This window comes from Megalopta genalis, chromosome 3, assembly GCF_051020955.1.
Source record: "Megalopta genalis isolate 19385.01 chromosome 3, iyMegGena1_principal, whole genome shotgun sequence".
Classification (NCBI taxonomy): domain Eukaryota; kingdom Metazoa; phylum Arthropoda; class Insecta; order Hymenoptera; family Halictidae; genus Megalopta; species Megalopta genalis.
This window is the reverse complement of record NC_135015.1, coordinates 28,537,046-28,560,016: the sequence shown is the minus strand read 5'-3', so window position 1 is coordinate 28,560,016 and position 22,971 is coordinate 28,537,046. Positions and strand designations below refer to the sequence as shown.

At 39.7% G+C, this 22,971-nt stretch overlaps 1 protein-coding gene across 1 annotated transcript in view; it reads right to left on the bottom strand.

Moving 5' to 3' along the window:
* The window catches only part of LOC117222094 (disintegrin and metalloproteinase domain-containing protein 10), a 438,103-nt gene that overhangs the window by 271,967 nt on the left and 143,165 nt on the right, over positions 1-22,971 (bottom strand). The window contains exon 4 of the mRNA XM_033473591.2: positions 5,396-5,517. Within this exon, the coding sequence (XP_033329482.2) occupies positions 5,396-5,517 (122 nt within the window). The remainder of the gene's footprint in view (positions 1-5,395; positions 5,518-22,971) is intronic.

Below are 22,971 nucleotides of genomic sequence, written 5' to 3'. Positions count from 1 at the left end.
CGTGTGCGGCCTAGCATTGTCCTGCTGGAAAATGACACCTTTACGATCGACCAATTCTGGTCGCTTTTCCTTGACTTCTGCATTCAATTTGTCTAGTTGCTAACATTCACGGATAATAAAAAATAACATAGTAATAATAATAATAATTTTATGATATAACATTTACGGATATCATAAACATGGGAGTGAGAGACATTTATAACTGAAATCGGCAATTATTCAGTTGCCAACCCAATAGTTTCTTTTTTTAAATATGAACGAGTCTGATGCTCTTAGAATGATTTTGAGAAATAGTATACCAATTTTTAGCGGCGCCTCAGAGTCGCCACGCGAGTGCAAAGGTTACTATAGAAACAAATTCTGTTTACAGTAGTGTCTCTCTAATTGACGCTCAGATTGCACACAAAAATGAACAATTTGGGAAGAGGAGATATGGCAATCGGCGACATTAACACTGGATTTACGAAACTCTTCAAAGTGGCTGGTCACTAATTTTTTAATTCTCGATTACTTATATCGTACCGATACATTTATGAGTTATTTATTCAATTTATATGCCACTTATGGCAAATATTACATTGTTATTTTTATATTGTTGCTATATTTTTATATGTTACGTATATTGTTACGTATATTGTTACTATATTGTTATATATTACGTACATTGTTATGTATATTGTTACTATATTGTTATATGTTACGTATATTGTTATGTATATTATTACTATATTGTTATATGTTATGTATATTGTTATTATATTGTTATCCGTCATGTATATTGTTATGTATATTGTTACTATATTGTTATATGTTATGTATATTGTTACTATATTGTTATATGTTACGTATATTGTTACTATATTGTTATAAATTACATATATTGTTAAGTATATCGTTACTATATTATTATATATTACGTTTATAGTTATGTATATTGATACTATATTGTTACACGTTACGTATATTGTTATCTACATTGTTACTACATTGTTCCATTGTTACTATATCATCGTTACTTTCATAAACAATCATAAAACACCTATCTTTGTACTCCGTAAATCTAGAATTAAAAAACAGTTCCAAGGCTCGAATAATCGCATCTCCTCTCCCCAAATTGTCCACATTTGTTTCCAAGCTGAGCGTCAATTAGGGAGAATTTATTGGGCGTACTACTAACTGGCAGCAATTACTTTAAAAAGCGATTTCCACTGCCATAAGGTCCGCTCGTTACTCGGCGCCACGTGCGAATGCGCTCAAAGTTCGACCGATCACCAGGAGTCCAAACAAGCCACCGAGATAAAAGGGAGAAAACTCGAGCAATTTCGAGGAGCCAGGCGTGTCGGAGGCGGTTTCCTATGGATTCCGGTCGAGCCGATTCCCGGGGCCACGGTATCTCCGTGCGGATATTAAACCGCATGTAATCGCGACCGTTCGGATGCAGTCGAACGGTTCGACGCGAAGCGCACGCGAACGCGTGTATACATTGAAGCCGCAGATCGAGCAAAGGCCGGCTCGAGCCAGGCCAGGCTCAAAGGAGAGACGCGTATAAGCACTCGACGATCCTTCCGCCGTTTGGCTTTCTTCCTTCTGCGGGCTCGGGCAACCATTCTTTGCCGTCGCCGGTTTATCATCGCGAGCAGTTCGGTCCTCGTCGACCGCCTCGCTGCACACCATCGCCGCGGATCGATTCTTCGAAGAACCGACTGTGTCTATCTATCGCGGCCCTCATTGTTCGCGAGAATCTGAAGGTGCATGTACCGCCCCGTGCCGGAGAGATCCGCCGCCTGCGGAAATCAGCCTGCATCGACGACACGGCCGCTCTTCGATCGGCAACGATGAAAACACGCGAGATGATAACAGATTCTTTGCCGCAACTACGGAACGAATCGATGATATTTTATTTGAATATTCGTCACGGCGATGCGTTAAACACTAAAAACCTACCGCGGTCGAAGCGATCGCTTTCTTATTTTGTAATTCTGCAAAGTTCCGAGGCTCTTTCGTGGAAAACGCTTGAATAATATTATTATTATGTATAATATATTAAATATTATTATATTATTATAATTATTATATATATAATATTATATTATATTATATTATATTATATTATGTATATAATAATTATAATAATATAATAATATTTTTTTTGTATATTATATTATTGGAGCAAGTTTTATAATAAAAACTTCACAAATTCCATATAAATTCGGTCTTATAATATTATAATATAATATAATATAATATTATGTATATAATAATTATAATAATATATTATATTATATATATAATATTATAATTGAATTATATTATTGGAGCAAGTTTTATAATAAAAACTTCAGAAATTCCATATAAATTCGGTCTTATAATATTATAATATGATATAATATAATATTATATTATATTATATATATAATAATTATAATAATATATTATATTGTATATAATAATAATAATATAATATATATTATATTATATATATAATATTATAATTGAATTATATTATTGGAGAAAATTTTATAATAAAAACTTCACAAATTCCAAATAAATTCGGTCTTCTCACTTTTGCGAAGCAGCACATGCCAGTTAGTGTCACTGCTTTGGTAGGTTTAGTGTTAATCGCTGCCTGCAAGGGTCCGGTTCGATAAGTAATCTTGCAAATCTACAAGATCTGCTGTTTGCAGGATGAAAGAATCATGAAATGCAGTTTTCGTAATTTTTTCTTTTTATATAAGGCTAAGACGTGCATGCATAAAATGCACGCGTAAAATGCATTTTGCAGAGCTCGGTGAATTCAGTGCAATTCGTCGAAAATTTTGTCGAAGTCAGTTGACCTTGACACGAGCTGCGAGCAATTCAGGATCGCGGAAATTGCAGTTTTTCCACGAATTTCAACCAAAAACAGGAGATTCTTACTTCTCGCAGTGACTATATTTTGATTATGCGGCGACCGAGAAAAAAAAGTTGGGAAACATCGTTTTTTAAATTCTTTCCTCGTGTCAACAAATTGCAATTTTTTAAAACATCTGGGCTTCTACCGCTCTTTGGCTCGGCCGCTTCGCGCAAGCCGATCTCGTATCTCTCATATCTCAGAGGAAAATGAATGCAGAATTTTTATTACTCATTTACTACTCAATTTATTTTGTTTATTACTCAATTTATCTCTCATTGGGCACTGTTTTTCGTTATTAACCCGTATATGAAAACCACAAGATCTCGTATGATGTACAGTAATCAACAATGGGAGTCGCTCAACGGAATGCAAACTCCCTCCACATCGCCAAACATGCATAAAAGAACTGCTGATTAACCTAAAAAGATTATATTGCAGTGTTTATTTGAGGAGAAAGGACAACTCGTAAACGAAGCCGCGGACTGCGTTTTCGCTAAGGAAAAAGTTGCTTCAAATGGCCTCAAAAGCATCTCATTTCTCATTTGTACGATAATTTTGGGTCTTGATTGTATATTTTAATATATATATAATTGTATATTTTAATATATTTAGTATATTTAGTAATAACTGTATATTTTATTGTATCAATCGATTCGATTAATATTGTTGCTATTATTTTAATTATTATTACTATTATTACTATTACTATTATTATTACTATTATTATTATTATTACTACTACTACTACTATTATTATTACTATTATTATTATTGCTATTATTATTATTGCTATTATTATTATTACTATTATTATTTTTGCTATTATTATTATTAATATTATTATTACTATTATTCCTATTACTATTATTATTATTGCTATTATTATTATTAATATTATTATTATTACTATTATTATTATTACTATTATTATTTTTGCTATTATTATTATTACTATTATTATTACTACTACTACTACCATTATTACTATTATTATTATTATTCTAGCAACTAAGCCAACTCCGGCCGCTTCTAATTTTCATTTTGTACTCCGTATTGCATCTCGATTGACACCGATGGAAAAACATCATTCCGGAAACCGCGCAAATTCCGCTCGCGGAAAAATTCTGCATTCATTTTCCTCTGAACGATCGCGCCGCTTGGTTGCGAAAAACCCGGCGGCGAACGTGCTCCGTTTCGCAGACATCAAGAGCGGCGGTCTGTTTGCGACGCCTCGCGATTCTCCATGACCTCGCGAGAAATTTCGAACGCGATTTTGATAATCGTCGAACGAGGACGGCCTCCTCGCGCAGAAAAATCGGCGAGTCGGCTCGCGTGCGCGCGCGCGCTCCGGAATTAGAGCAAGTGGCTTTCCTTGCCGTCGCGCACTGTGAAACATCATTAATGTAATTTCGCGCGAGAGCAGGCTGCCGTGCGCCTCGCAATTATTATTTTCTGCCGCTTTGACACGGAGCGGGGCCGCGTTTCTGGACATTCACGGATAACGAAGCGAACGTAACCGTGTTTATAAGGTGAAAAAGTCAAACGCGAGACACGGCTCGCGCCGCGGTGTTCGATCCGCGAGACAAAAGCGAGGAATTCAACGCGGCGGAGATCTAAAACGTTCTATGTCGCGAAATGTTATTAACCCTTTGCACTCGTTGGCATTTTAATTCTAAATCTAAAATAGTTCTTCCGACCTACCATATTTATTTTTTCTATAAAAAGCATATTGATATTAGGCATAGTTGAGTCTTGCGACTCGTACATTATTAATTACGCTTTCAACAGTCGTTTAAATTTAATTCGATGATGCAAAAATGAATTTTAAATGTAATTTAACTAGTTTTAGTGGCACTCGAGTGCAAAGGGTTAACTTTAAAGCATTGTCAATGAAACACTAATACAACGGATAAGATATTTTGTGTTCGAGCAATAATTTAAGATCATTTAATCTCTTTAACTTCAAAGTGTTGTCAATGAAATATTAATAAAACCGATAAGATATTTTGTGTTCGAACAATAATTTGAGATCGTTTAATCTCTTTAACTTTAAAGTATTATCAATGAAACACTAACAAAATTGATAAGATATTTTGTGTTCGAGCAATAATTTAAGATCATTTAATCTTTTTAACTTCAAAGTATTGTCAATGAAATATTAATAAAACCGATAAGATATTTTGTGTTCGAACAATAATTTGAGATCGTTTAATCTCTTTAACTTTAAAGTATTATCAATAAAACATCAATAAATTTGATAAGATATTTTGTGTTCGAACAATAAAATTTAAGATCATTTAATCTCTTTAACATGAAATTTTACTTGTATTTTCTCATCGATTGGTAGATCTTCGTGTGCTCATTAAGAAAGTCCCACGATAAATGGTTAAATAAATTAGTTTACGAGTGCGTCGCGTTCTATTCGAATTAATTGTCTTCTACGCTTAATTATCGCCGGGTGATAGATCACTAGAGATTCGATGAAATTGACCGAACACTCACCGTCCAACGTTCCTGTGTACGCATGCTGAGGATCGAACGTGATCTCGCGGCCATTTGATCCTTCGAACACCACATCCTCGCCGAACAAACTTGTGTCCCTCGTCAGCCGCATCTTGAACACCCTGAAACGCGAAACGTACAAGTTTAAGCACAGCTGAGACAATGAGATGTCAAGATTCATTTGAGCTGGTATTTTTACCCGAATCTTGTGCACTTAATGCTTAATTAATAATAACTAATTGAGTTATTATATTATATTATATTATTGATTGTATTATATTTATATTATGTTATTGAGTTATTATATTATATTATATTATATTTTATTTATATTATTTATATTATATTATTCAGTTATTATATTATATATTACTAATTATATTATATTCATATTATATCATTGAGTTATCATATTATATTATATTGATTATTTTATATTATATTTATACTATTTATATTATATCATTGAGTTATTATATTATATTTACATTATTTATATTAAACTATTGAGTTATCATATTATAATCATATTATTTATATTATATTACAGTTATTCTGTCCTTTAGAATTTTATTCGAATTTTAAAGGACAGAATAACTATAATATAATATAAATAATATAATACAATATAATAATTTCTTAGGAGCGGAAGAAAATTGATGCCTATTATGTGTCCAAATTTATTTGTACGCTTAAATGTGGATGACGAGAGATTAGAATTTTATTCCAATTTTAATCTCTCGTCATCCACATTTAAGCGTTCCAATAAATTTAGGCACACAATAGGCATCAATTTTCTTCCGCTCCTAAGAAATTATTGCAATCGAAAAGTTTCTAATCGCAGTAACTCCGAAGAAAGTGGTACGTCAAGGGGTTAAGCTTTCTTCTCAATGACCATCATATTTCATTACTTGTTAACTAACTAAATATCCTGATCGGTACTCATACACCAAGCGAACGACACTTGCATCTTCCCATTCGATGCATTTCAATAGCATTCTTAAACGTTCGTCCGAAGACCCGAACACCGAATATCCCGTGAGACACGTGGTTGTTAAGTCAGCTAATATTAGCGGCTCCTAATCCGCAAATATGTCGACGAGGAGAGAGACGACGGAGCACGCATCGGTCCATTGGATGCCGAAGCCAAGAATATCGCCGCGGAGCTATCCGGGATATCCAGGTGACGAGGATAACGTTCGTAATAAACGCTCCCGTGTATAAATGTTTGAAAAGCGACAGCTTTTAAACCGATAGATTTTTCCACTGGTTTTTCGCGGACTCTCGCAGATTGCGAGTGTAATTCTACCCGATTTATTACGCTCGGAACGATGAATTACAAAAGTTACACCTCCGGTCGCGGACATATCGATGCCGAAGAGCGAGCGGGAATAATGATTCGTGTATAAATAATACACACACAGACACATACATACATACACACATACATACATACATATATAGGTATATTATATATACATATATACACATATATATGTATATACATAGCATACAGTCACGTGTACATAGCGGTGCAACAATAAATTTAATAACAGCCTTTGTTCCGCGAGGTCGAATTGACTTTTGCGGACCGCGGGGCGCGGGTGGAGAGCGAGACGCGACACACACCCCCGCGACCACCGCCACTATTCCAGCCGGTAATCAATTTTCAATTTAATCGACTATACTTCACAATTTCAATATTGGAATTGTTTAAAATTCCGCCGTTGAATTCCGTTGGAGCCCGACCGACGTAAACGGCAATTTAACTCCCTTCGTTGGGACGACATAAGCGCTCCACCGATCGACGAGAGGTATTCCTGTGAAACGTGTGACAATTACGTTTTGCTTGTAATTACGTTCGAAAATTCATAAAATCCTGAACAGAGGGCAGGACGGCGGGGCGCGCGTCTTCAAAGGAATTTCTGTGGCACGATGCATGGCTGCGCGAAGCAACGGAGCAGCCGAAAAGGGACGGACTTTGATAACACAGTGGGGGTGTGCGGGTACCCGGGTTGCCATTGATCGGGTCGGGACCCGAAATTTTGGGATACTGGAAGTTATGTCGGGCCCCGAAAACCTTCGGACACTCGAAATTCTAAAATGGGATCGGCGAGGCATACTTAGACGATTTATTAACTTGGTTGAGAACTAAAGTTAGTTGAAAAGCAATGAATGAAAAAGCACGATGCTTACGTTTCTAAAAAATTTTGGTACCCGAAAATTCTCGCGGCTCGATTTCAAATTTTGATACCCGAACTTTCCGGGTACCAAAAAGTTTCGGGTCCTGACCCGGATACTTACGTTTCTAAAAAAATTTTCTGGTACCCGAAAATTCTCGGGACTCGATTTCAAATTCTGGTACCCGAACTTTCCGGATACCAAAAAGTTTTGGGTCCCGACCTGGATACTTATGTTTCTAAAAAATTTCTGGTATCCGAAAATTCTCGAGTTTTCAATTCCAAATTCGAGTACTCGGATTTTTCGGGTACCAAAAAGTTTCGACCTGGACCAGAACAAAATACCCGACCTGTACCCGAATAAAATACCCGACCCGTACCTGAATAAAATACCCAACCCGGATCCGAATAAAATACTCGACCCGGATTCGAGTAAAATACCTGACCCATACCCGAATAAAATACCCAACCAGTACCCGAGTAAAATACCCGACCCGTACCCGAATAAAATACCCGACCCGGACCCGAATAAATTACCCGACCCGATTTTAACCCGAAATCTCGGATACACGTTCACGTTTCTAACACAATAATCACCGTCGCGTTTCCAAATGAAATGAGTAAATTCTTCGAGAAATTAATCCTTTGTCATACTTTGACACGTTGTGTTACATCTGTGTTACATCTAAAGTCAAGTTTTACGTACATATAGGTGCTAATAACAATATTGATATTGTAGCGGCACACGGTCGGCGACCGTAATAACCATAAAACTGTAATAAACTGTAATAACCATAAAAATGTAAATAAACGGACTTAGGTCACTTTCAAAATAAACGGCTCATTTAAACGATCAAGTCTACGTAAACCTACAATAATTACAAAATTTCCTTTTCTTCCAACAAATCATCTCGACCGAAGAAAGCTTCAATCATAACAATTCCAAAGAAACTGTTACGACAATGAGATAATCTCCCGACCGTAGAACAGGTCTCGGAACACGTGAGAACCACTGGCGGAACAGAAATTGAGCCCGTAGTACACGATCCGGGTAAACAACTCGAATTAACACGGCGAGCAGTTCGAGCACCGAACTTTCCGGCAGCTAATAATAGAATGGAACGACGGCTGTGAACCGCTGCGACGACGAAAGACTGCTAACACCTAATAATCGGGCCCCGATAATGCCGGTTTACGATGCCATGAAACGCGGACGTCTGAAGCAGCGGAATTATCGAGTCGTGCCGAGGGGGGATTAATTCGTATGACCGATTCGCTAGACAAACCGGCGTGTGGGCTATCCAATATGAAATACGTGGCGGTACAATGGCCCTGATAGTAAACACAGTCGGAGTGCTAAGCCACCTATCCGTAGACTGGAGTAATGAGCTGGTGGTAGCAGCTATCGGCGGAGACACGCGAACGCGTCACCGTCGACTCGATAATTCGATGATGTTCGGTTTTCGGATTCTCGTTCGGAGAACGATTTTTGATTTCCTATAGCCACTGTGAAATTCTTGTAGAGCCTTCGCTGCCCGAATCTGGAAACCGAATTGCTCCGTCAGCCTCGGTTTTCGTAAAAAAACGAGCTTTAATGAAAACCCAAAATTTTCGACAAAAATGGAGGTATTGCATGAAAAGTACAAACGCTAGAAAGTTCTAATCGGTCTCGAAAGATAGAGGAAAGTTTTCCGGATATAGTGGCATACAATTTATTCATTGTTTTTGATCCTGAATAGTTCTAATTTTACAAATTTCTTCAGATCCATCGACGAATTAAGATAAATTGTACGTGTCTTTAACTTTGACATTAATTTATGGCTCTTTGGGACCAGAAACGATTAATAAATCGGGCGTCGCTATATTCGGAAAACTCTCCTCTATCTTTCGAGCCCAATTTGAACTTTCTAACGTTCTTACTTCTCGAGCAATACCTAATTTTTATCGAGAAATCTGAATTTCTACAAAAGCTCGTTTTTTTTCGAAAACTGTGGGTGATGGAGCAATTCGATTTTCGGATCCTTGATCGGGGAGTGAAGCTCTACCAGAATTTCATAGTGGCTACAGGAAATCAAAAATCGTGTCGGACAGTGTTATTCGGTGACCCGGCCCCCCGGATTCTCCGGGAAATTTCGTTCGAGCGATTTTTGATTTCCTATAGCCACTGTGAAATTCTTGTAGAGCCTTCGCTGCCCGTATCTGGAAACCGAATTGCTCCGTCAGCCTCGGTTTTCGTTAAAAAACGAGCTTTTGTGAAAACCCAAAATTTTCGACAAAAATGAGATATTGCATGAAAAGTAAAAACGTTAGAAAGTTCTAATCGGTCTCGAAAGATAGAGGAAAGTTTTCCGGATATAGTGGCATACAATTTATTCATTGTTTTTGGTCCTGAATAGTTCCAATTTTACAAATTTCTTCAGATCCATCGACGAATTAAGATAAATTGTGCGTGTCTTTAACTTTGACATTAATTTATGGCTCTTCGGGACCAGAAACGATTAATAAATCGGGCGTCGCTATATTCGGAAAACTCTCCTCTATCTTTCGAGCCCAATTTGAACTTTCTAACGTACTTACTTCTCGAGCAATACCTAATTTTTATCGAGAAATCTGAATTTCTACAAAAGCTCGTTTTTTTTCGAAAACTGTGGGTGATGGAGCAATTCGGTTTTCGGATCCTTGATCGGGGAGTGAGGCTCTATCAGAATTTCATAGTGGCTATAGGAAATCAAAAATCGTGTCGGACAGTGTTATTCGGTGACCCGGCCCCCCGGATTCTCCGGGAAATTTCGTTCGAGCGATTTTTGATTTCCTATAGCCACTGTGAAATTCTTGTAGAGCCTTCGCTGCCCGAATCTGGAAACCAAATTGCTCCGTCAGCCTCGGTTTTCGTAAAAAAACGAGCTTTCGTGAGAACCCACAATTTTCGACAAAAATGAGGTATTGCATGAAAAGTACAAACGCTAGAAAGTTCTAATCGGTGCTAAAAGATAGAGGAGAGTTTCCGAATATTATAGTACAATGGCCCTGATAGTAAACACAGTCGGAGTACTAAGCCACCTATCCGTAGACTGGAGTAATGTGCTGATGGTAGCCGCTATCGGCGGAGACACGAACGCGTCACCGTCGACTCGATAATTCGACGGTTTACGGCGCGGCTAACTGCGGCAGCGCGCGGAACACCCGGGTCTCCACGAGGCGGGATTAATTGTATCCTAATGAGAACCGCTGGCCGCGCGGCAGGCCGAACTTCGCGTGGCAGTGTGCCACATAATAATTGCACAATGTAACGTAACGAGGGCCGCATATTACGTTATAACCGGTCCCTTACGTGTCCCAGGGACCGCGCGCGGCGCGGCACGGTTTACGCGGAGCCGTGGCGCGTGCCCGTACAATCGATAATCCTATCGGAGAGGTGAGGCGATGTTTTCACCTAATTATTGGCGAAGCCTCTGCTCGATAGGCTATCGATCGGTCGCCGGGTCGCCTTTCACGCGCGGCGCGTGGCTGATTTCAATTATTCATCCCGGAGAAAAGCGGCCCGGCCCCGGGCTGGGACGGGCCGGGCCGGGCCGGGCCGAACGGAGCAGCCGAGGCAGAGAGGCGACGGGTCCGACGCCGGCCCGCGGATGTCACCGTGTTAATGTAACTAATGAGACACTGAAAGCAACGCGCACTGGATTAATCCGCCGCGCGCTCGCTGATGAAGTGGTTACCGTTTCCAGCGAACGTTTCCCGCCCTCCGGGCTTTCGCTTCCCGATCGAACGGAGATTGATGAGACGCGCTAATTTCGCGTACCTCGGCAGCTCTTTCGTGTCCCTCGGCCATTGTTGCAGGCCCGCCGTCGTTTTCGTTTTAATGGGACACGAAACGGCTCGCGCGGCACGCGCTCGAGATAGACGACGGTTTCGCGAGTCGCTTCGTGATCCGTGTAGACGACGCGCCGTCCGCCAACGAGGACCCCGCTTTTGCTCGTCGAGCACCCACCTCGTCATTGGCCAGCTATTTTTACTAACGGCCGCTCCGAGGCATCCGCGACGCACGGAAACAGCCGCACGAATATTTTTGCGGCACCGTTTAAACCTTTCGCGGTCGATGCCGTCGCAATGGCGGCGTTCGCTGGTCGTCGTAAAAGTCGGCGCCGTCAGGTTGGTGGCAAGATGTCATTTAGAGGATAAGAAGGATTTCCGGGATCAGTAGAGTTGAGATCAGTGGGATGATAGCCGGTCTGCATGTCGCACGTGTTATTTTTTAATTAAAGAGGACTCTGTATATTGTAAAATTTGTGTTCAGAATTTAAATTTAGTTTAAATTTGAACAGGGTAATTGAATGCACTTGATGCTTAAACCTTTGACCTATTCTGACGAGTTCGACTCGTGATGAAAATTTCTAATAATAGTTAATGAGTTATTATGTTAGTTAAGTAGTTAATGAGTTATTATATTATATTATATTGATTGTATTATGTTTATGTTATATTATTGAGTTATTATATTATATTATATTGATTATATTATGTTTATATTATATTATTGAGTTAATATATTATATTACATTGATTATATTATGTTTATATTATATTATTGAGTTAATATATTATATTACATTGATTATATTATATTTATATTATATTATATTGATTATATTATTTATATTATGTTATTCAGTTATTATATTATATATTACTGATTATATTATATTATATTTATATTATTCATTATTTTAAATTTAAACAGTGTAATTCCCAAAAATGGAGAAGTTTAGGTATGATTCTCAAGATAATGAGAATAGTGATTAAGATTAGAATTTGTAGTATAATATATAACGAAAATATGAACAGCGAAAGCGACAATAGTGACGATTACATAGTTCCTCCTAAGAGACGGAATGTACCAAGAATTGACAGTGACACGGAGAATAGTGAAGATGTTTCGAAGATATTCGACAGAATCGATTTAAGTGGGTCACCCTGCGTATACCTTGACATTCTTTATTAAATTATACAGTGTCCCAAAAATGTCTCGCAATCCAAGAACGGAAGGTTCCTGAGGTAATTTGAAGCAAGTTTGTCCTTGGCGAAAATGCAATCCACGGCTTTGTTTACGAGTTATTAACGAAAAACAGTGACCAATGAGAGGTGAGATATGCTGGAGCAAGGCGGCCGAACCAATGGAGCGGAACTGGACTTTGCGCGCTCATTGGCTCGGCCGCCAAGCGTTAGGCACTCGCTCTCCGATTGGCCAGTGTTTTTCGTTAATAATTCGTAAACGAAGCCACGGGTTGCATTTTCGCTAAGGAAAAAGTTACTTCAAATGATCCCAGGAACATCTCAATTCCGGTTTGCGAGACATTTTTCGGACGCCATGTATATTTCATAAAATCGTTCTATTTAAACGAAATACGAAGAAAATCGAACGTTCACAGTACAGTTACAGTCGCTCGCATATCTTTCGAAGTGATTGCGACAGCTAGCCGGACGATTGAATCGCGGATTGAAACGAATACATGGGAAAAGTCAATCGGAAAGATAGAAACGCGGAATCGTGACAAGTGCTTTCAACATGCTCGCCGCAGATCCAACGTGCTCCCCTCCCCTGACAGTGAACAGTTTCCCCGAACTTTCTTCGGAGAGGATGCGAAATTTTCCAGACAGTTTTAGCATGATTGCTTCATCCCGTAAGTCATGGCTCCCGAAGACGCGCGCGCGGCGCGTCTCATAATGGAGTAAGTTAAGAGACGAGGACGTATTTATTGAACCTTTCATCGTGCCAAGTCGTGGCTCGACTTCTGCGAACTAAGTTCCACAATAGATCGTGTACCGTAGACTTCTGAAATTCTAATGACAATATTGATCGGACCTGTTTGCTCTGGTTCTGACGGCGGGCCGGCGGGGGAGGAGGGGAGGGGGGGGGGGTCGGGCGAGGATCGAAGTCGTCGTCCGTTTAACTGATTCCAAGTAGGATGGAGCCGTTGTTACCAATCTTATCGGATTGGAATTTCCGTTCGGCGTGGCTCCGGGCAGCAGATCGAAATGCTTGTAGATTTCAGCGGCGAAAAAGTTCTACGCTGACCCGGATCACGTGTGAGACGTATCCGGCGAAGATGAACGTTCGATCGGAAAATCGAATCAACTCGGTCGGCGGGAAAGTAATTTCGGTATTTCAATGTGAGATAAAACTCAATTTTTTCTGTATACAAGAAATCAATTCTGTACAAATCAACTCTAGTCGGTCGAATATTTTCCATTCAGTTCGACGAACTTTTGCCATCTTTCTGGTATTCTTGCCTATTCTGGTTTTCTTGACTTTATGGAGATAAAAAAGACAAATGTGTTGAAAATGTTCACTTTTTGCACTTCGTGTTAAAATTGACAGCAAACTATCTTTAGTATCGTAAAACTATAGTATTGTAAAAAGGAAACTACAGTAATGTCTCCCTAACTGACGCTCAGATTGTGCAGAAAAATGAACAATTTGGGGAAAGGAGACACGATTATTCGAGCCTTGCAGCTCGTTTTTATAGTTGTTGCCAATCGATAACCATAACAACAGAGTCACAAGGCTCGAACAATCGTATCTCCTTTTCCAAAATTGTCCATTTTTGTGGACAATCTGAGCGTCAGTTAGAGAGACATTACTGTATTGGGTTGGCAGGAAAGTAATTTCGGTGTTTCAATGTTAAATAAAACTCAATTTTTTCTATAGAAAAAAGTGGCCTCAGCGATTTCTTGCCTTTATGGAAATAAAAAGTCAAATGTGTCGAAAATGTTCACTTTTTGCACGTCGTGTTAAAATTGACAGCAAACTATCAGTTGTAAAAAGAAAATTAGAGAAATGTCTCCATAACTGACGCTCAGATTGTGCAGAAAAATGAACAATTTGGGGAAAGGAGACACGATTATTCGAGCCTTGCGGCTCGTTTTTATAATTGTTAACATTTCGTAACTATATACACAAATCGTAACATATGACAATATAGTAACAATATACATAACAATATACGCAACATATAACAATATAGTAACAATATAGTAACAATATAAAAATAACAATGTAATATTTGTCGTAAGTAACATATAAATTGAATAAATAACTAATAAATGTATCTTTACGATATGAGTAATCGTAAATTAAAAAATTAGTGACCCGCCATTTGATTGTCATATCTTCTCTTCCCAATTTGTCCATTTCTGTGGACAATCTGAGCGTCAATTAGAGAGACATTACTGTAGACAGAATTTGTTTCTATAATAACCTAAACGTGTCAACTACCAAAACTAAGAAACAAAAACATTATAACCTTAACAAAAGAATGACAATGCAAACATAACGCTGTCTATATCTTATCGGTGCAAACCGAAATTACTTTCTTGCCAAACGAATAATTTCGCAGCCGTATAATTGTGCCGTATAATGTAACCTAAAGGTGTCAACTACCAAACCTGAAGACAAAAAATGATAACCTTAACAAAAGAATGACAATACAAACATAAAACTGTCTATATCTTCTCGATGCAATCCGAAATTAATTATTTTTGCCAAACCAATAATAACGTGTCTCTTTCCTCGTTCCCTTTCCACATTCCCTTCCCCCCTTTCTTCTTTCTCTTTCACTTTCTCGCAGGTTATCCGCATCGAATTCCGTTTCGATCGCAAAAAAAGAGTACGCGGAGAGGGCGATAAAAACGTTGGCGGATTATTTATAGACATCATATTCGTTTAATTACGGTGCCGCGAGCTGCGGTTACCGATCGCGCGACCCGGCTTGGCCCGGAATGGCCCGGCGCGGCCCGCGCGCCGTGTTTCCGGTGGTTTTAACGAACCCCCGAAATCCCCGTGCCGGCGTTGTCGGACTTTTACCAGCCAACAACGCGATGTCAGCCGGGCGTCGCAATGAAACTGCTAATGTCAGCCGGGCCGACCGGGAACATTAATTAAATTAGAGCATCACGTTAATTAGCCCATCGTTGCAGAATCATCATTTCGCGGCGCGCGGTATGACGGCGCCTGTACTGACACGCGACACCTTCTGCTCCGTCAGAAACTTTTCGTACGAACGCCCTCGTTTTTCCACTCGTTCGCAATTACTCCTCGGGCACAACATAAGCGACGAACGGTATCTACGCAAGCTTCGCCTCCTTGCATCATCGATTTTTCTCGTTCTTCGCGCTGTATTCTAAATTTTAGATCTTCACCGAACGGCATACAGTCATTTCTCCCGGAAATGTGAAATTTCGGGTTGCTGCGAATTTCCCGGTGCTAGTGCTACGCCTATGTGATTTAATGCTGCGTCGATGCTAAGGTTCGACAGAAGACAACAGAAAATAGTCTGTTTTAGGTGTGAGTCCGAATTGCCTTAGAATCGGGGCATGTAACCTCCGAATTGCCTTCGAATTGTCTCCGAATTACCTTCGAATTGCCTTCGAATTGTCTCCGAATTACCTTCGAATCGTGTCACGTAGCCTCCGAATTGCCTTCTAATCGTGTCACGCGGCCTTTGAATTACCTTCAAGTCGTGACATGTTGCCTTCGAATCCTGTCATGTGATCTCCGAATTGTCTTCGAACCGTGTCACGTGGCCTCCGAATTGCCTCCAAATTCCTTCGAATCGTGTCACATGGCCATCGAATTGCATCCCAATTGCCTTCGAATCGTGTAATGTGGCCTCCGAATTGCCTCCAAATTCCTTCGAATCGTGTCACATGGCCACCGAATTGCCTCCCAATTACCTTCGAATCGTGTCATGTGGCCTCCGAATTACCATCGAATCGTGTCACATGGCCATCGAATTGCCTCCGAATTGCCTTCGAATTGTGTCATGTGGTCATGTGACCTCCGAATTGCCTTCGAATAGTGTCATGACCCTCCGAATTGCCTTCGAATCATGTCATGTGGCCTCCGAAGTGCCTTCGAAACTTGTCATGTGACCATGTGACCTCTGAATTGCCTTCGAATCGTGTCATGTGGTCATGTGACCTCCGAATTGCCACCGGATTTTGTAATATAACCATATGACCTCTGAATTGCCTCCAAGTTCCTTCGAATCGTGTCACATGGCCATCGAATTGCCTCCGAATTGCCTTCGAATCGTGACATGTGGCCTCCGAATTACCATCGAGTCGTGGCAAAAAATTGGAAATAAAAACGTTAAGTCATCGCTTTTATTCTAGCATTGCTATGTATCCATATTAATATGCACTGGCATGCTGGACGTTGTGCTTTGTTGCCGATAGCCTCGAGTTTCCCTAAAAACGAGCCGCGAGGCTCGAAGAATCGCAACTTAGTATTCTCGAATCTGCCGGTTTCAATTTTAACCTCCGAACATTTCTATGAAAAATTACTGTAAATATCTCTTGAAGGAAGCATTATACCTCCGAGTATACTTCCGAAGGACAAATTTGTATGTTTTAGAGTCCTAAATTCTAAAATTTTCCGATTTATCCCGAAAACACCTTGTAGGATAATCAATCGTTGAGCAAAAGTTGTAAAGCAATAGATCCCGAGCATAAAAAATCGCGAAACGACGAAATGAAGAAAGCAAGGCGCGATGGATCAGCGAATAAAAGTCCGTGAAAACGGTACATAAAAAACACTTCGCTCCGCAGAAGCTCTGCGCGCCTCAAAATGGACCATGCAAATGGACATTCGAACATTTCTGGAAAAAATTGTTATTATTGTCGATCAAATTTCAGTGGTTTAGCTCGGCTTCCTGAGTACAAGCCGCTTCCTATCATCTCCCGTTGACGTTGATTGCACTTTTTTGGTACAACTCCGCGAATTTTGAAACACGTCGCGCGTCGGAAAATAATTAACGCGCGTTTCGAATTAGAGAGCGCCGGAACGGTTCGTCGAAATTGGTCGAGTCGCAACCCGGTTTTTGCACCGATGAATCTTTTAACGATATTAACATACTCGCGCCGACGAAATAAATAATGTATCAGGCGGAGTCGATCGCGCTCGTTAACTCGACCCGGTCCCGTTTAATTATTTTCGCACGCGCGGAGTCGTCCGCGGCCGGCTTTACACGCGACGACTCGCAGCGATATCGAACCGTTTATTTCTCTGTTTTGCTTCCGCTTGTTTTACTTTTTTTTGTCTCTGCGATCACATCGAGACGTTTCATGGCGCAGTTACGAGTCGCGTCGATTTTAATTCGCGTCAGCGATCCGGCGAATTCTTATTGGCCCGTCGACGGCCGGCGCAATGATTTATTAGCAGTAAACGCGAGCGCGTATTATGCGAAAGTGATTATGGAATTGGTACGCTCGGAATTTACGTTCCACGGAGGCGACGAATTCATACGGTCCGGATTTAATGAATTTCCATAATGGAGTGCCGAGGAAAAAATTACTTCGGCCCTTGTTCCCGGAGAAAACACTCGGCACTTTCAAAGGGCCACATTCGCCTTCGTCTCGGCGCCCCGTATTTTTTCACTGGGCGCCAATAATTGTTCCACGGACGATGAAAGCTGAAGCGCTACTTAGGTGATAAATTGTTGATATTCCCACTGCTGTAATGCAGTTAGAAAAAGATCGAAAAAATCGACCTTAGCTCGTCTCAAAAGTTTCTACTTCAACTTCCTTCTTTTTTGTTTCTCGAAAGACAAATTTTCTGGCTGAGAAATGTGCCGAAAAGTGAGGCCAATTCCCGAAAATTTTCATATTAAAAACTTTGATGCAAGAAGGGCTTGAGTAACAAACGTGAGTGTCGAAGAAAAAGTTTTTAAACAATAGGAAGACAAAAATTTCTTATACGTAGTGAAGTTGTTTCGAAACTCTATAGCTTCATTTTTTCTACTTTCCATATCATTAATATAACGTGAATTATTTAATAAATGTATTTTATACGACAATTATTGATGATAGTATACTCAGGCCCTCCTTGCATAAAATACAAAAGTGTGTCAAAAGATTGTATTTATTAACATTATTTTTTATTGTTTATGATTTTTATATAATATTTGGACATATGTACGTGTTTAATATTAGAAAAGTTATAATTTTGTAACATAAAAATGAAAAATTATCAGTTATCTGCTTCAATGCATTCCGTTTCATCTATAATATAATATTTTCAATGACACTTGGTTCATCCAAAACAGAATCAAAGTCCACAGACTGTGCATCTCCTGATAAATTGTTCTAAAAATTGCTCTTCAAACCAAATTACTTCTTCTTCATGCACAAAATCATACAAACTCATAACGTCTTGTAGCTCTCCTGATTTTATGATTTGTTTTGGTGCGATTGGAATCCGCATTGCGAAAACAGTTGGAAATGTGTTGCACCGTGAAAAAAAAATGAAAATTATACATAGCTTGCATTATAAGGTATACTAGGAAGAATACTACCGCAAGTTGAGTACTTAATACGGCAATATTTTTGTATCGTAAAGCGCTGCCTTTTGCTGTAGGCTTCTTCCGATAAAAAGGAGTTAACGATCTACCCCATGTTTTTATAGTGCCCTTTCCGTGAATAACTTTTGCATTTTTCATTACTATTTTATCATAGTCCAGTTCATTGGCAACACTGCACAATTTTTTCAGTTACATTGAATATAATCCAAAGTTGCGACCACACTGGCATATTAATTTTCACTTTTACGTGAATAATGCGAAGTCTTTTCACAGATACCTGAAAAAGATGGAGCACAGATTTTTGGCAAACATCGAATCTAGATCCATTACATGTAGCAAAATACTCCCACAGATTTTCATATGGCTTCATTTTTGGGCTAATATTCCTAGACTTGATCTTTTTTGACACCATGCTTCCTGATAAGTAAATGTCCCGAAAAGATTCACTTTGCTACTCATAAAAATTAACATACAATTCTTTCTGACACGCAGAATGGATATTAATGTAACACTTGTCGGATCAACATGTAAAGACTGGATTAAAAATCTTCTTATTTGCAATCTGTCCACTTGAATTTTCATATGACTTTCCTTGAGTTCAACGTCTTTTACTCTAATTACGTTTCCAAGTATCCTCTTAACGAAGTTTTCTTCGACCAGGGTTTCTCGATCTTCGTGGAGTTGGTTCACTGTCGTATTCTGAGCCGGAAGACTCCATTTCTCCGATTTTTAGCACAAATTCTCGTTCACGATACACAAGAAGATATCAGAAGATGTTTACTTGACCAAAGATACGTGTTTGTCAAACACAGCGATACGAAACATAACGATCAACCTTATTTGTGAACGTCGCAGGTCCATACAAAATTTGCCGTAGCTTCGCAAACTTTAGAGATTTCGCAATAAAATTTGCAGGATATATATCTTAGGCTGTTCTTGTGTGCATCCGAGAGTTGAATTCAAGAACCACCTCGGTGAAAAATTGAGGTGACATTCCAATGCTGGGGTAATTAGCATTCTTGCGATCTTTAAAAAAGGCTCAAAAGCACAAAATTTCGAAATTTTGACAATTGAAAATGACTCAAATTTACAAGAAAAATCAAAATGACGTACTTTTGAGCCATTTTCGTCAGCTGAAAAATCGAAGTGTATTTTTGAGTCATTTTCGTTAGCTGGAAAATCGATATGTCGTGCTTTTGAGCTATTTTCATTAGCTAAAAATTGAAATTTCGTCCTTTTGAGCCATTTTCGTTAGCTGAAAAATCGATATGTCGTACTTTTGAGCCATTTTCGTTAGCTCAAAATTGAAATGACGTACTTTTGAGCCATTGACGTTAGTTGAAAAATCGAAATGTACTTTTCAGTCATTTTTGTTAGCTGAAATATTGAAAACGACGTACTTTTGAGCTATTTTCATTATCTGAAAAATCGAAATGTCGTACTTTCGAGCCACTTTTATTAGCTAAAAAATCAGAATGACGTATTTTTGAACCATTTTCTTTACTGAAAGATCGAAGTGACGTACTTTTGAGCCGTTTTCTTAGCTGAAAGATCGATAATTCCCACTTTTGTGTAACATGTAGAGTAGAATAGAACAGAGTAGGGCGCGAGAAAATCTCTGTTTTTTAGCGACGTCGGTATTTCTAAACATGAAATACGAAACCGAATACGGTATTCGGTCTACCCAGTTACTTCGTCCGCGACATCATCCGGCGAACTCCTCCACGGAAGTTACAACAATTTTTCATCCCAGATTCGGCGAACCTTTAATGTTGACCGACAGCGTATCCGCGTGTTTGCCACTCGGCGGGAACTCATTAGCCAACAAATTCGGTTAAAATCAGTTAGCCAGTGCCGCGGATTTCCAGGAGTGTTTCGAGTCGCAAACAAACCTCATTAAAATAATTCGCGGTAGCCGTCCGACCGAGCGGCGACGCTTAAAAACGTCCGGTTCTCCATCGCGCAGGGCGTTCGAGGATCGATGGAAAAGCGGCGGCGGCGGCAGCGGCGGCGGCGCGTTCCTCGGATGAAAGCTGTCGCCGGCAGGCAAGTGGGAAAGCAATCTAAAAATATTCCATCGAGGGAACACGCTCGGAAGAAAGGGAAACAAAGAAAAAACAAAAGTTGCCGAGTACAATTTCGCGAAAGAGTAGTCAGGCTAATAATAAACCGTGTCCCGGCAAGCCGGCCGGTTGCGTGGGGCCGAGCAGGCGGATATTAATAACGTAGTTTTATAACGGTCATAAACGACCCACTCTGCTTTGCAATTATCACACTGCGCCGACGACGTTGAATCGCTGAAAAAATCGGGTTCTCAAATAACCCAATGGAGACGTCTCCAAAATACAGTAAATTCTTCCAGAAATGTTCGAAGGTCAAAATCGAATCGGCAGATCTATGAACACCGAGCAGAATAATCAGCACGTCGGTGTACATTAATATGAATACATAGCAATGCTAGAATAAAACCGATGACTTAAACTTTTTATTTCTAATTTTTTTTTAGGGCAATTCGGAGGCCACGTGACACGATTCGAAGGCAATTCCTTTGCATCGACTCTGAGCATCGACGTAACAATAACTTACATAGACGCAGGACCAGCGCAGCGAAATTTACAGCAACCCGAAATTTGGCATTTCCGGGAGTAATTACTGTAGTCTCGAAGAATCGTCGATATTCGAACCGTTGCCGATTCGTTCGAAGCAATCGTACAGCAATGAATCGTCTCCCATTTTAAAGCTTGAAGTATCTGCTTTCAGGATCCGTGATAATTCTTCTCTAACACGGTCTCCGATGACATAGTTGGAAAACTGAACACTGATGCACCTTGCTTTCGTTCATTTCGTAGCTACTCCACTGCATTAGCGTGCCCGCTATATTTATGCACTTTCGGGGCGCTGAGTTTGATCACACTTCTCTATTGATGATTTCTTAACATAGTTGCGCGTGTGAGTCCACTTAATTCGTACTCGGCTCTCCCGTCTTAGCTAGCTAAATGTCTCCACGGAGCTCGGTATCCCTAATTTGGAAATCGCTCTGCTAGTTCCGACCCCTTAATCTACTTAAGATCCTCAGCGCCCTCAATTTCGATTTTACTGTCCGATTTCGATCTGCTTACTCTACTCGAATGATTGCCCCATGGAAACCGAGCATCTGCCAATCTTTATCTTCGGCCACCACTTGAATGTCCAATCATTATCAACTATTCCAAATGTCACTGCTGCGTCCATCGATTATCGGAACGTAAACGAGCAGTTCCTTTGACATTTTAAGAATATTCAAGTTGTTTAGTTCGGTTCGAAGAAAGTTATTGCGTTTTAGAAGATGTTCGAATACTCTTTGTCAGGAGTTGTAGAATAGCTCCATTTCGCAACTTTCGGACTTTTCGGACATTTTCGGGTCCTCTCGGACCCAGAGATCGGAGCTTGTCTTCACCGTTTGACATTTGATGCCGTCTACCGTTCGTTTATGTTAGAGCAACGACGACAGATATAGAAACGAATGTAGCAAATGTAGCAAATGTACCAAATGTAATTGCTATGTATATAAAGAACATTCAATTTCGAGTCAACAAATTTTGTGCGCAAGTTGCAAAGAAAAATAATTACAGTTGTTGATGTTGTTGAGTATGTTATATAATTATAGTTGTCGATAATCGGTAACTATAAAATCGTGTCGAGCTCGAATAATCGTATCTCGTCTTCCCAAATTGTCCATTCATGTGCGCAATCCGATCGCGAATTAGGGTAAAATTACTAAACCTTGTAGCTGTACATTTTCTCTTATCTGTTTCACAGCCAAACAGACCATTCTGTGTTGTTTTCCGAAAATCCGTCGTCCCTTAGCATCGACGTAGCAATAAATTACATAAGCGTAGGATCAGCACAGGGAAATTCACAGCAACCCGAAATTTGGTCTTTTCGGGAGAAATAATTCTATACCTTTCACGTGAACTTAGTATATCGGCGATTTTCGCGTTGAAATTTTTTCCTGCTTTTTCCCCCTGATCGAGCTTCGCGGTGATATATTCAATTAGTC